At 42.4% G+C, this 13,290-nt stretch overlaps 1 protein-coding gene across 1 annotated transcript in view; it reads right to left on the bottom strand.

The window, feature by feature from the left end:
* Positions 1–9,872: 9,872 nt before the first annotated feature.
* Positions 9,873–13,290, bottom strand: part of BCDIN3D (BCDIN3 domain containing RNA methyltransferase) — a 5,153-nt gene continuing 1,735 nt past the window's right edge. Inside the window, exon 2 of the mRNA XM_024736598.1 lies at positions 9,873–11,188. Within this exon, the coding sequence (XP_024592366.1) occupies positions 10,544–11,188 (645 nt within the window). The 3' untranslated portion in view covers positions 9,873–10,543. The remainder of the gene's footprint in view (positions 11,189–13,290) is intronic.

The following is a 13,290-nucleotide window of genomic DNA, read 5'->3' as shown; positions in this document are numbered from 1 at the left end:
ACACTGAAGTTCCAATGTTGGTTTTCCACCTTGTTGTATACCACTAATCATAAATTGTTCTTTACTTGAGTTATCTATGTTACAAAACAAGCTAGGCCTTTTAGGTCTCTGGTTGCTGCAAGCTGTTGGTAACAAACCAGTTTGGTGGCATGGTCTAACGGTGCAGATAGGGCTGATGAATGACTGGTAGATGGCATCTCAGAGAACCATGCCCTCACTGCTCACATCAGTACTTTGAATGGGATCCTCTGCTTCAATACTATGTGTTCCTTCATTCAGTGTTGGAGCACCTTCATTCCTCAGTTTGGCATTGTAGCCATTTGGCTACTGTGTTACATTGGTTGATGAACTGACCCCAGTTTAGAATTCCTGACATCAGGAGATGGTCAGGTTGGTAATTGACCTCTCAAAAGATTTTAATAATCTGACTATTCTCCAGGTTGGATTGACTCTGAGGGCATTCTCTTTTTTTTTTGGCCGCACCAGCAGCGTGTGGGATCTTAGTTCCCCGACTAGGGAGTCTTAACCACTGAACCACCAGGGAAGTCCTTTGAGTGCATTCTTGATGTCTTTCCTGCTCACTAAGAGGAAGAAAGGAGCTGGGAAGAGGCTATTATTTGGTCCATTTGCTGAATAGGAATAGATCTTTGCTAGTGCTGCTTACTTCTACATAGGACAACATGTTCCTTGGGTTCTGACAGCATTGCCAGTATGTGCTTTGAAACCTCATACTTGGTACAGATATAATGGATCTGCTTAGGTCCTTGAACCCCTTTCTCCTCATTTTCATTATTCGAAAATTCTTATTGAGTCTTTACTGTATCCCAGGCACTGTGCATATAGTATTAGCTACCTAATAAATAATTCATGTGGGGTATGATAAGCAATAAGATTGAAAAGATAAGTAGTGGGATGATCATACTTTATCCTAAAAGCAATGCAGAGCCTTTGAATGGTATTAAGCAAGGGGGTGTCATGATTAGAACTACATTTTAAAAAGATCGCTGTGGTTGCAGTGTGGAGAACAGATAAGAGAGAGCAAGATTTAAGTCAGGGAGACCAGACAGAAAGTTTTTGTAGTAATTGGGAAAAATGAGAAACGATGTGCTCTGGACTAGGAAAATGATAGTGATGAAGGAGAGGAGATGACTTCAAGAAATAAATAGTATTAAAGTCAGGAGGTCTTGGGGTTGGAAGTGGAGGGAAGCAGAGTGCTAAGCCAAGACCTCTGGGCCAATCACTGAAATATCAAACACCTGAAGAAGAGCAGGTTTGGGAGATGATATACTCTTCCAAACATGTTGACAATGAAATGCCTGGGAGACGTCCAAGTGGAAATGTCTATCCAAGAGGTCAGAGCTTCCCAACTGTTGTGCCTCAGGAAGAGGTTACTGATGTGCTGCATGTTGATCTTCTCAACCCTCAGAGCAGCACAAGTTCGCTCCCACAGACAGCAATCTCAGTAAGGTGGACTGCCACGGAAACACCATCATTTTCTATGCGTGCCATGATGTGGGAAATGTTGGGAAGTACTAATATATGATGATGTTGGATAAATAATTCTGAAGCTCAGAAGAGATATCTGGACTAGAGATATCTGGACTGACATTTGTGTCATCAGAACATCAGATCATAGGTGGTAACTAAAGCCAGGGAGTATGGGACTTCCCTGTTGGCATAGTGGTTATGAATCCACCTGCCAGTGCAGGGGACACAGGTTCGAGCCCTCGTCTGGGAAGATCCCATGTGCTGTGAAGCAACTAAGCCCGTGTGCCACAACTACTGAGCCTGAGCTCTGGAGCCCGCGAGCCAAAACTACTGAGCCCAAGAGCCACAATTACTGAAGCCTATGTGCCTAGAGTCCGTGTTCTGCAACAAGAGAAGTGGCCTCTCACTGCTGTGGCCCCTCCCGCTGCGGAGCACAGGCTCCAGACGCACAGGCTCAGCGGCCCTGGCTCATGGGCCTAGCTGCTCCGCGGCATGTGGGATCCTCCCGGACCAGGGCACGAACCCGTGTCCCCTGCATGGGCAGGTGGACTCTCAAACACTGTGCCACCAGGGAAGCCCTGTGAATGTCTTTTTCTAATAGATATATAAGAGTTGGTTGTATTATAATGAAAATTGCCCTTTGTCACATGTATTGCCAATAGTGTTCCTAGTTGGGAGTTTGTCACGTGAGTTTATTGGAATTTTTTTTTTCCTTTGCCTTAGGTAGTCAAATTTATTGATCTTTTTTTTTATGGCTTTTGTTTTTTTTGTGTGTTTAGGACATACTCCAATTTTTTAAATTACCTTTTTTCTCTAGTCTGCTTATGGTTTTCTTTTTACTTTAAATATTACATCCAGCAGAAACATGGATGGACCTAGGGACTGTCATACAGAGTGAAGTACGTCAGAAAGAGAAAAACAAATACCGTATAATATCACTTATATGTGGAATCTAGAAAAATGATACAGATGAACTTATTTGCAAAGCAGAAATCAAGACACAGATGTAGAGAATGGACATATGGCTTACTGGTGGGGGAAAGGGGGTGGGATGAACTGGGAAATTGGGATTGACATATATACACTACTATATATAAAATAGATAACTGGACTTCCCTGGTGGTCCAGTGGGTAAGACTCTGCGCTCCCAATGCAGGGGGCCTGGGGTTCAATCCCTGATTGGGGAACTAGATCCTGCATGCCGCAACTAAGAGTTTGCATGACACAACTAAGACCTGGCACAGCCTAAATAAATAAATATTAAAAAAAAAAAAAGCACAAATGCCTAAACGGGAAGGGTTTCCCTTTAAAAAATAAATAAATAAAATAGATAATAAATGAGAACCTAACTGTATAGCACAGGGAACTCTACTCAATGCTCTGTGGTGACCTAAATGGGGAAGAAATCCAAAAAAGAGGGGATATATGTATATGTATAGCTGTATAGCAGAAACTAACACAACACTGTAAAGCAACTATACTCTTAATAAAAATTAATTTTAAGATATTTTAAAATAATAAATATTCCGTCCAGAATCTATTTAAATGGCGAAGACTATTGTTATTTCTCACTGCTGCTCAGAATGACATCTCCATTCTAGACCAGCCAGTCCTTTCTGTTTTCAATGTACAAAACACACATTCCTGTGTACCGCTGCTGAGAGGTTCCTCTCTACATGGCTCATAGGGCATACTCCTGTCCCTCTTGTTATCATTGCAAAAGCTATACAGCTGTCCCTTGGAAGCCATAGGCAACTGGTTCCAAGACCCCAATTGATACCAAAATCCATGGATGCTCAAGTTCCTCATATAAAATGTACTATTTGCATATAACCTATTCCCATCCTCCCTTATACTTTAAATCATCTCTAGATTACATATAATAACTAATATAATGTAAATGCTACATAAATAGTTGTAAGTACAATGTAAATGCTATGCTGGAGGTGCACAGCAAATTCAAGTTTTGCTTTTTGGAACTTTCTGGAATTTTTTTCCCCAAATAGTTTTGATCCATGGTTGGTTAAATCTGTGGATGCAGAACCTGCAGATATGACTTTCAGAGACAGCTCAAATCCCATACGCTCCAGAAATTCTTCCATGCGCACTGTAGTCCACAAAGATGTTTCCTTTTCTGAAGCTCACATGATCACATGCTACCATGTATGAGCCTCTCCTTTTCTCCTCAACTTTAACATAGTTGCTAAAAGAATCAAGTCTAACCTTTAGAAGTCCCGGTTTGTTTAACTGATTTTTCTTTACCCTCCACAGCAGCTAAAAGCATGCTGGGTATACGGAAGGAACTTGATAAATTACTTTTTGATTTGGCATAAATGTGTAGCATTAGCCACATGTGGCTAATAAGCATCTGAAATGTGGCCAGTCCAGATTGAGATGAGCTCTAAGCATAAAATACACACTAGTTTTTGAAGATGGTATTAACAAAAAATGCATCTCATTAATAATTTTTATATTGACTGCATGTTGAAATGCTAATTTTTTAATATACTGGATTACATATCTATATATTTAAAGTATATCCAGGACCATTCTTCATTCTTGTCCCTCAGTAAGTCTCTTGTCATGTTTGGTGTTGGTTCCCAAATTAGGCTGTTTTGAGGATAGATAAAGATGATCTTTTCTTGAAGCCAAAGATATTCTTACCATCTCCAACGGCCCTCCTAGGCCATTACACAATCATTACCTTCTTGGTACCGAGACCTCATTGTTATAAGCACTATTTACACATCTTTTTTGAAACTAACAGCTACAGACTTCAAATACAACAGTTCCTCCCAACAGATCAGGTAACTGCTCAGCCAACAGAAATGTTGGAGGGAAGAGGTCAGGTTCAGATGCTGAAGGATCTCCCGAAGCTTTTACTGATCGAAGATTCCTCAGTTACCCATGTAGATGGAGCCCAGCCTATTCCTGTGGTCACAGTGGCTGTTTTCTGCCATCAGGAGTTATTTGGGACTGGTGCTGCTTGGCTTGTAGCCTAGTCTCATTGTAGTCAAAGTCCCTGTGTTCGTTTCCTGTTCCTGCTGTAACAAATCATCACAAACTTAGTGGTTTAAAACAACACAAATTTATTCTCTTACAGATCAGAAGTCTAAAATCAAGGTATTGGCAGGGCTGCATTCCTCTGGAGGCTTCTGGAGAGAATCCATTTCCTTGCCTTTTCTAACTGCATTTCTTGGCTTGTAGCCATTCCTTACATTACTCCAACCTCTTGCTTCTGTCGTGACATCTACTGTGGTCAAATCTCCCTTTGCCTTCCTCTTATAAGGACACTTGTGATTACATTTAGGGCCAACTGTGATAATCCAGATTAATCTCTTGATCTCAAAATCTTTAATCCTTAATCAAGATCCTTAATCTATACAACTGTACACATCTACAAAGTCCGTTTTGCTATCTAAGGTAGCGTTCACAGGTTCCAGGGATTAGGATGTGGACATTTTGGAGGACCAGTATTCAGCCTGCCACAGAACCATATATATTTCTTTGCACTGCCTTGGTGAAGGGAGAGAGCACCAGCAGGGTCACAAGGTTTCAAAGTGTTCTTAAATTAAGATCTACAGAGAAGTAGGTAAATTCACGTCTATAATCACTGTTATCACTCTGCGACCATCATAAACCTCATTTCCATTAGCAATGATCACTCCCTCCCTCCCAGCACTGCTTCCTTTAAAATGCTCTGGGCTGAAGTTGAACTACTTATTACTCCCTCATCTTAAAAAACAAATTATTTGAAATAGTAAGATGCATGTTTTCTACAGAGATGAGGTGTTTTTCTCATAAGTCTTTGATCTAACAGGCATGGTTGTGGTCTGTAGCACGCTTAGAATGTAACAGCACTTTAACAATCCACATTCTGCAAATTACCATCATATCCTTTAGCACATTTGGGCACAGGAAAAGGAAGGTCTTGTTATTTCAGTTGTACAGATGAGTAAACTGAGGCTCAGAAAGGTTAAATGAATTGAATAGGGTGGTCATACAATGAGTTACTGGCAGATCCTGGTTCCAAACCTGATGTTCTTTTCACTGCTCTGTTCCCAGGCCAAACTCAATCCCAGAAGGCTGAGGATGATCTAACTGATCTTGGGATCTTAATACATCCTAGAGTTGGCCTTGAAATCCCTACCTCCTGAACATGAAACCCACTTTTTTTTTTTTTTTTTGCGGTACGTGGGCCTCTCACTGCTGTGGCCTCTGTTGCGGAGCACAGGCTCCGGACGCGCAGGCTCAGCGGCCATGGCTCACGGGCACAGCCGCTCCGCGGCATGTGGGATCTTCCCGGACTGGGGCACGAATCCATGTCCCCTGCACCGGCAGGCGGACTCTCAACCACTGCGCCACCAGGGAAGCCCGAAACCCACTTTTTTGAGGTCCTACCCAGAAGTCAAAGCTAGGGGCAGATTGGGAATTCAGGGGAAGGTCAGGGTTGCTGGCAAGTCAAGGGTACAGTAAGAGGGTAGTTAGGACTTATGGAGATGTAAGAGTGTCTATGTTGGCTGTATGTGCCTATTTAACTGGTAGGCAGCAGCAGGGGTGCTACTACGTACTCAACCTAGAATTAGGCCTGATTTCTGCGAGGGGAATTCTAAGAACATCAGGGATAGCTAAGAGTGGCCTGGCTGGGTCTCTTATTCCCAGGTCTGAACACATAATTTGAGGAAGCACAGTAACACCAAAGCCCATGCTCTTTTACACTGGCTCTCTGGAGTCTCTTCTCAGTCTTGATTTCCATGACATTTCAAGGCATAGTAGCCAAGGCCCAGTCTCTGCAGCCACACTGCCTAGGTAAGCCCAGCTCTGCCACTTAACAAGGTATGTGACCTTGGGAGAGTCACTTAACCTGTGTGTGCTTCAGTTCCAACAACTGCAAAATGAGGATGATAATAGTATCTACCCCAATAGGGTTAAGGATTTTAAAAGTTATGTTGGGGCTTCCCTGGTGGGGGGCTGCATTGGGTCTTCGTTGTTGCGCACAAGCTTTCTCTAGTTGTGGCGAGCGGGGGCTACTCTTTGTTGCAGTGCGCGGGCTTCTCAATGCAGTGGCTTCTCGTGTGGAGCATGGGCTCTAGGCACATGGGCTGCAGTAGTTGTGGTGCGGGGGCTCAGTAGTTGTGGCTCGCGGGCTCTAGAGCACAGGCTCAGTAGTTGTGCCACAAGGGCTTAGTTGCTCTGCAGCATGTAGGATCTTCCTGGACCAGGGCTTGAACCCTTGTCCCCTGCATTGACAGGCAGATTCTTAACCACTGTGCCCAGTATCCTGGGCAGTCTTTTGCCCAATCATATATCTCCCTTTTCTTCTCAGTACTTGAATTCGGGTGCATTTCTTTTTTGTTCACTCATATACTCATTCAACAAGTAATTCTCAGCTGCCTGCCATGTGTCAGACATTGAGCTAGGCTTAGGTATACAAAACTAAGTTGGGCTTGAGGAGCTCAGTCTCCTGGTGGTGGGGAAGAGGCACAGAAACAATTATAATATGATGAGGTAAACACTGTGATAGAGGCATCTACACAAAATCCTCACTAGAATATAGTAACAAATACAAACTGCTATAGGAGTTGGGGAAGATTTTTGAGAAAATGTAATATCTGAGCCACATTGCAAAGTGGGAGAGGTGGGGGAGAGAGAAGGGAAGGGAAGCAGGAGTTTGTGCTAAGAAGTTCAATGTGGCTGATGTGTAGAGGAAAGGCATGAAGACTAGCACTGTACCATACAACTTTCTGCAACAATGGACATTTCCTATATCTGTGCTGTCCAATAAGATAGTCACTAGTCACATAGGGCTACTGAACACCTGAAATGTGGCTAGTAGGACTGAGGAGCTGAATTTTAAATTTTATTTCATTTTCCTTAATTTAAATTTAAATAGCAAGCAGCTACCTTATTGAACAATATTGGTTTAGGCACTGGATAAAGGACAGGACTCTAGGCACTAGGAAACCACTGAGGGTTTTTAAGCATACTACTAGCATAGCTAAATATTTGAGAAAGGGAACACTAGCAGCAAGACAATGGATTGGAGGGTAGAGGACTTAATATAGAAACCTTTGGTAGGCATCAGCCACGTGGATGAAATAAGTGAAACTTACATGTTATTGGTAGAATTCACTGGACTTTGTGACTATTTCAATGTGGGAAGTAAAAATGAGGAGAATTAACTGAAGTTTGTAGCTTGAGCAATGGGTGGATGCCAACAATTGAGACAGGATTAGGTTTGGAATGAGGGTAATGAGTTTGCTTTTGGGGTACGTTGAATTTGAGGTGCCAAAGAACTATCTAGGGGAATATGACTACAAAACAGGAAAAATGTTAATCTGGAATTGTGAAGGTGGGGCTTATAACTATTGGAGGTTATTAGCATATAGGTAGTTGTTAAAGGTATGGGAGTGGAGGAACTCACCCCAGGAAAAATATGTAGAAGAGGACTGGATGGATGCTAAGGAACCCTAAGCATCAAAGTGTGGTCTGTTTCGACTTGCATCATAATCATATGGCACGCCTGTTAAAAAGATTCCTCATTGTGAATGTATTTAATGCCACAGAATATACGTTTAAAAACAGTTAAGGGCTTCCCTGGGGGCGCAGTGGTTGAGAGGCTGCCTGCCGATGCAGGGGACACGGGCTCGTGCCCCAGTCCGGGAAGATCCCACATGCCGCGGAGCGGCTGGGCCTGTGAGCCATGGCCGCTGAGCCTGCGCGTCCGGAGCCTGTGCTCCGCAACGGGAGAGGCCACAACAGTGAAAGGCCCGCGTACCACAAACAAACAAACAAAACAGTTAAAATTGTACATTTTATGTTACATATATTTTTCCTCAATAAAAATTGCAAAAAACCCCAAATCAAACCAAACCAGAATCCTGAGCCCCATTTCTGATCTGAATCACAGTTTCTAGAGATGAATCCAGGACTCCCCAGGTAATGCTTATGCAAATTAAAATGTGAACCAATTGCTTAAGGTGTAGAGAGAAACTAAAAGATTGGAAGAGAATAATGGCAGAGAATGGCAGAGAATTAAAGGGAGCATGATTCAATAAGGAAGGAGTCAATAGTGTTGAATGGTTTCATGGCCCAGGAGGAAGACTGAAAAGAGGCCTCAAAATATGGCATTCAGGTGGCCACTGATGAATGGGAGATGAGGAAGCAGAGGTGGTGGCATGTATTCTTTCAAGGGCTTTGCTCATATATGGTGGTGAAGAGATGGAGATTGCATAAGGCTGAGAGGGAGATAGGACACAGGAAAAGTTGGTGGTTTTGAAGGTGAGAGAGAACTGAGCATGTTGGTAGGTGGACAGGAATGTTCAATGAGGCCAAGGAGACACCAAGGGGATCCTTAATAAAATACAGCTTGGGAGAGGTAGTAGAGGTTGGGATCTGGAACTTAGGCAGAGGTTATTTGGGTAAAAGCTCACTGGGTAAGTTTAGAAGTGAAAACAAGGGAAGATGAAGGGGTTCAAGACTGAGGGCAAGAAAAGACTTCCTGACACAGTAAACAAAAATGGCACTAGTTGGTGGTTAGGTCACCTGCTTAGATGAATGGAGAATGGAGCAGGAATAGAGTCAAGAGCCTGCCTGCAGAAGGGTAAAAGTCTGGAAGAGTCACTAGGATAAAAGTGATCAGGAGCAGCAATATAAAAAGACTGAGAAGTAGTATTAGAGCCTAATTGAGACTGGAAATGGCACCAACCATACAATTATCCTGCACAAAATAGAAAAATTGGTTTTCCTAAATGAAGGTTTTGGTTCCATCCTCCTATTATTTAGGAACTGCTCTGGCTTCTGCTCTCTCTGCATAAAGTTCAAATTCCTTAGTAGGAACTTTTACTAACTTCTTCAAAAAGTCCAACCTCTCATTGGTGGTTCAGACTCTCTTGTTCCCTGTTCCTCCTTCTATAACATCAACTCAGAAAATAATAGGATCTTAGAGATTGTGAAGCTCATCAATCCAATCTCCCTTCTTAGCTAGGTATGTTTTGTTTTTCCATCTTCTCTCCACCAAATCTTCTCTATCTTTCACTTTCCCTTGAAGTGGACTCATGGGTGTTTTAAAAATCAACACCTGCCAGACATCAGTGACACCTATCCCACAGCACTGACGCTGTAGGCATCCAATTGTAGGCTGCATTTTGTGTAGGCTTCTCTGCACGTATTCCCACCCCCAACTGGTGTATGCCCCCCACCTCCATACTGGTGTGCTTTGACAGAGGACACTGACAAAAAAAGTCCTGAATTAACTTACTCGCTGGCATGTTTTCTGTTTTGAGCTTGGGTGAGGTTCCTTTTCTTGAGTTGAAACCTCCATGGGTAGAGTGGTTAAAGGCAGAAATTTCTTTCCTACTCCAGATTCACAGGGCATTCTCAACCATACTCAAGTCACTTTTATTATATATAAAATATAATTGTATATATTCTATACAATCCCACTTCATTCATTTCATTTGTACCGGTTGGATTTTGAGTTCATAATTTAATCTTTTAAACATCTTTTAAATGCTAGTCGATGCATCTTGGTTAGTAGTACTGTATCTGTAACTGCTGTGCTCAGCCTGGGCATGTTGGAAACTTGACCTGCTCTGGAAAGATGTTCTTCCTACCAAAGCTTCTCCTTTAGCCAGGCCAATGACTTTTCATTCCAGATTGTATTGTGAGGTTTTGTCTCATAGACAGGATGAGTAAGTCTAGAAGAAGCCTGAAGAAGGCAGATCAGATTTAAGGAGCCCAGGGAAGGGACATTCTAAGGCTAACCTGGTCTAAGTCTTCCTAAATAACCACCAAAAGCAGCCCCTTGCATATCCCAGAACCAGGGTCACTTTCTCTAGGTCATTCCAGATAGGACAGATCATTGCCTCACAGGTATATTCTCCTCAGGGATCATCCCCCCAAATGAGGAAGATACTGATTCTTTTAATTGCATGTCCTGGACATTTAAAAAGCTTCTGCCAAGTTTTAAAGCTGCCTAACTATCAGGAGTTAAGGAGAATGAACTTAATTCTTTGTATAAACCCCTTTCAATATCTCTATCCTCCCTCCCATCTCATTGTCTCCAGAATCTTATTCTGTTCCTTTCTTTCCCTTCTTCTATCAGTGATTCAGGGATCGGATGAGTCTCTGTGGCTTGCTTTGCCCTGAAGAGCAGAAGGCTTCGGTCCCAACTCGTGTTGCCGAAGCAGCATACTAATTCCATGCCGTGGTCCTGGGTCAAGATCTGCACAATCTGATTAGCCATATCACCTCGGATAGCTAGGGAGCGGAAGTGGTCAAAATCATGGAGGCCCAGCTTCCGGAGACGCCTTGCAGCTGCCCGATAACACTTCCAGGGCTGTGGTTCCACAAGGAGGTAGCAGCACAGGGAAGAAAGGTGGGCCAGGAACTCCCAAAGGCCTTGGTCCCCATGGTTCAGATGAATCCACATGGTTATCGACATGCAGAAGCCAATATCAAAAACTGAGCATCCAAACTGGCTTAAGAAAGAGCTCAAGAGAACTTTCCGGGTCCTGTGATTCATGAAGTCCAGGGTGATAAAGGTCAAGCCATCAGGAAAAGGGCATTCTTTTTCAGCTCGTTCCACCAGGACTGGATCTATGTCGCAGCAGAGGAGATGGAGCTCTCTTGAGGCATCTGAGCAGGTCTCCCCATCATGTAGGGAAAGGAAATGTTTGTATAGAGCCACACTCAGATCCTAGAGGAATCCAAAAGAGCTTTGTCATTGCAGCTCTCAACCAGGGAATGGAAGAGAAACCTATATCTCTTATCCTCCCATTGAGACTGCCACTTATTCCTGGCTTTATAGGATATAAGGTTGTTAAACTATAGCCTAAGCAGGGTGCCCCCCGAAAGTTTTCCACAAAGCAGGCTCTCAGCGCCCTCCAGGAGTCTCAGGCTGTAATGCATTATCTCCATACTTTCCTGACACTGATGGGCTGTGTGGTTGAAAGTTACAGCCCAATGGATGCAGCAAAGGAGTCCAGAGCAGTATTTTCCAGCTTAAGTAATACGCTGGTAAGCTCACTATCTTTTTCTTTTTTTGAGTATCTCAGACCCCAGGGAGGAGGAAAAGATTTCAGGGGCATAACCAGTGCTCCTTGCCAGGAAGGTGAGGAACAGAGCAAGCACCACCTTATAAAAATCTACTTCTCAGACCTGTGGTTGGGAAAGTCTGCATTCCAAAGTCTTCATTCAGCCTTCACTCTACACCTTCAATTTTGCTACATGTGTTATGTTTCACCACCCCCTTCTGAGACTTATTCTGCTTTTACATCCATTACCTGCTGACCTCCTTCTAGCCAAATCCAATGACTTGTGATTTTCACCATCTTAGCACCTTTTTGACTCCTAAACAAGTCACTATTTCCTTTCTCTAACTTTGACTTCTATAACCATTATAACTAACTCAAATTCATGTTCTAATCTGTTTTTTTAAGGCATTTTTCTAATCACTACCTCATTTGCTCTGTGCAACAATCCTGTGAGGAAAATATTTATGCCTTTTGTGCAGGTGAAGAAAGTGTGGCTGGAAACAATCCAGATGTCCAATAATAGTAGCATGGATTAAGATGGAATACCAGATAGCAATTAAAAAGGAAGGAATTCAGCTCAGTGCAGCAACATGGATGACTCACACAAATACATAATGCCGAGTAAAACAGCAAGACACAAAAGAAAGTACATGGCAAGCTTCCATTTATATGAAGTTAGAAAATGGACAAAATTAAACTACACTGTTTACGGATACAAAAACAGCAAGCTATAAAGAAAAGAAAGGAAACAATAATAGTAAAAGTTGGGCTCTCTGGGTGGAGAGGGGCGTTTATGAGCAGGGAAAGGCATATGGGAGACTTCTTGGGGTGCTGACAATGTTTTATTCTTGATATAGACAGTAGTCATAAAGAAGTCTGCTTTATAATAATTCATAAAGTGTGAATTTATGTTTTGTGCACTTTATGTGTGGCATAGTTCACAAAAAACCTGTATTTTAAAAATTATGGTTCAGAGGCTAGTAACTTGTCCAATGTCACATGGTTACTACATGGCAGGATTTAGGCAACATTAAGTTCTTTCCTCCATACCAGGCTTCTCATACTTCAATAGGCATACACATCACCTAGGGATCTTATTAAAATAAAGATGTTGATTTAGTAGATCTGGGTTGGGGGCAGAGATCTGTATTTCTAATAAACTTCCAAGTCATGCTGATGCTGTAGCTCAAAGACCACATTTTGAGTAGGAAGATTATGCTGCTTAAAAATTTCTCCCCATCTTTCTATTTATTTCTTTGCTGTCTTCCTCCTCCTATCTGATCTTGGGTGTGCCCCATGTTTGACCAGTCATTTCATCACATCAGTCCCTCCTCTACCACATCTCTTAATCCTCTCCATCCTCAATTCCCCAATCCTAGAGACCCCTGGAAGCTTAAAAAAGAAAACACAGACTCAAGGGCTCAATCCCCAAGATCCTGATTCAGTAGGTCTAGAATACAGCCTAGGAGTTTCTAAAATCTAAAATTCTAAAAACAAAGCACCCCCCAAATTATCACACATCTATATTACGAAGCTGCTAAAAAAGACTGTAGTGACGTGAGTGATCTCCAAATTATTAAATGAAAAGCAAGGTGCAAAAGAGTGTGCTATTATTTGTAAGGTGTATACTCAAGAAATTATAAACAGCAGTTGCCATCGTGTAGGAGAAGAGGATTTAGGGTCAGGAGTAGAGACTTGCTTTTTACTATATGCCCCTTTGGATTTTGAATTTTTTTTTTTTTTTTTTTTTTTTTTTTTTTTAAGT

Source organism: Neophocaena asiaeorientalis, unplaced genomic scaffold, assembly GCF_003031525.2.
Source record: "Neophocaena asiaeorientalis asiaeorientalis breed wild unplaced genomic scaffold, Neophocaena_asiaeorientalis_V1.1 scaffold134, whole genome shotgun sequence".
NCBI classification, from domain to species: domain Eukaryota; kingdom Metazoa; phylum Chordata; class Mammalia; order Artiodactyla; family Phocoenidae; genus Neophocaena; species Neophocaena asiaeorientalis.
Note: the sequence above shows the minus strand (reverse complement) of the source record. Positions and strands in the feature narration are given on the sequence as shown.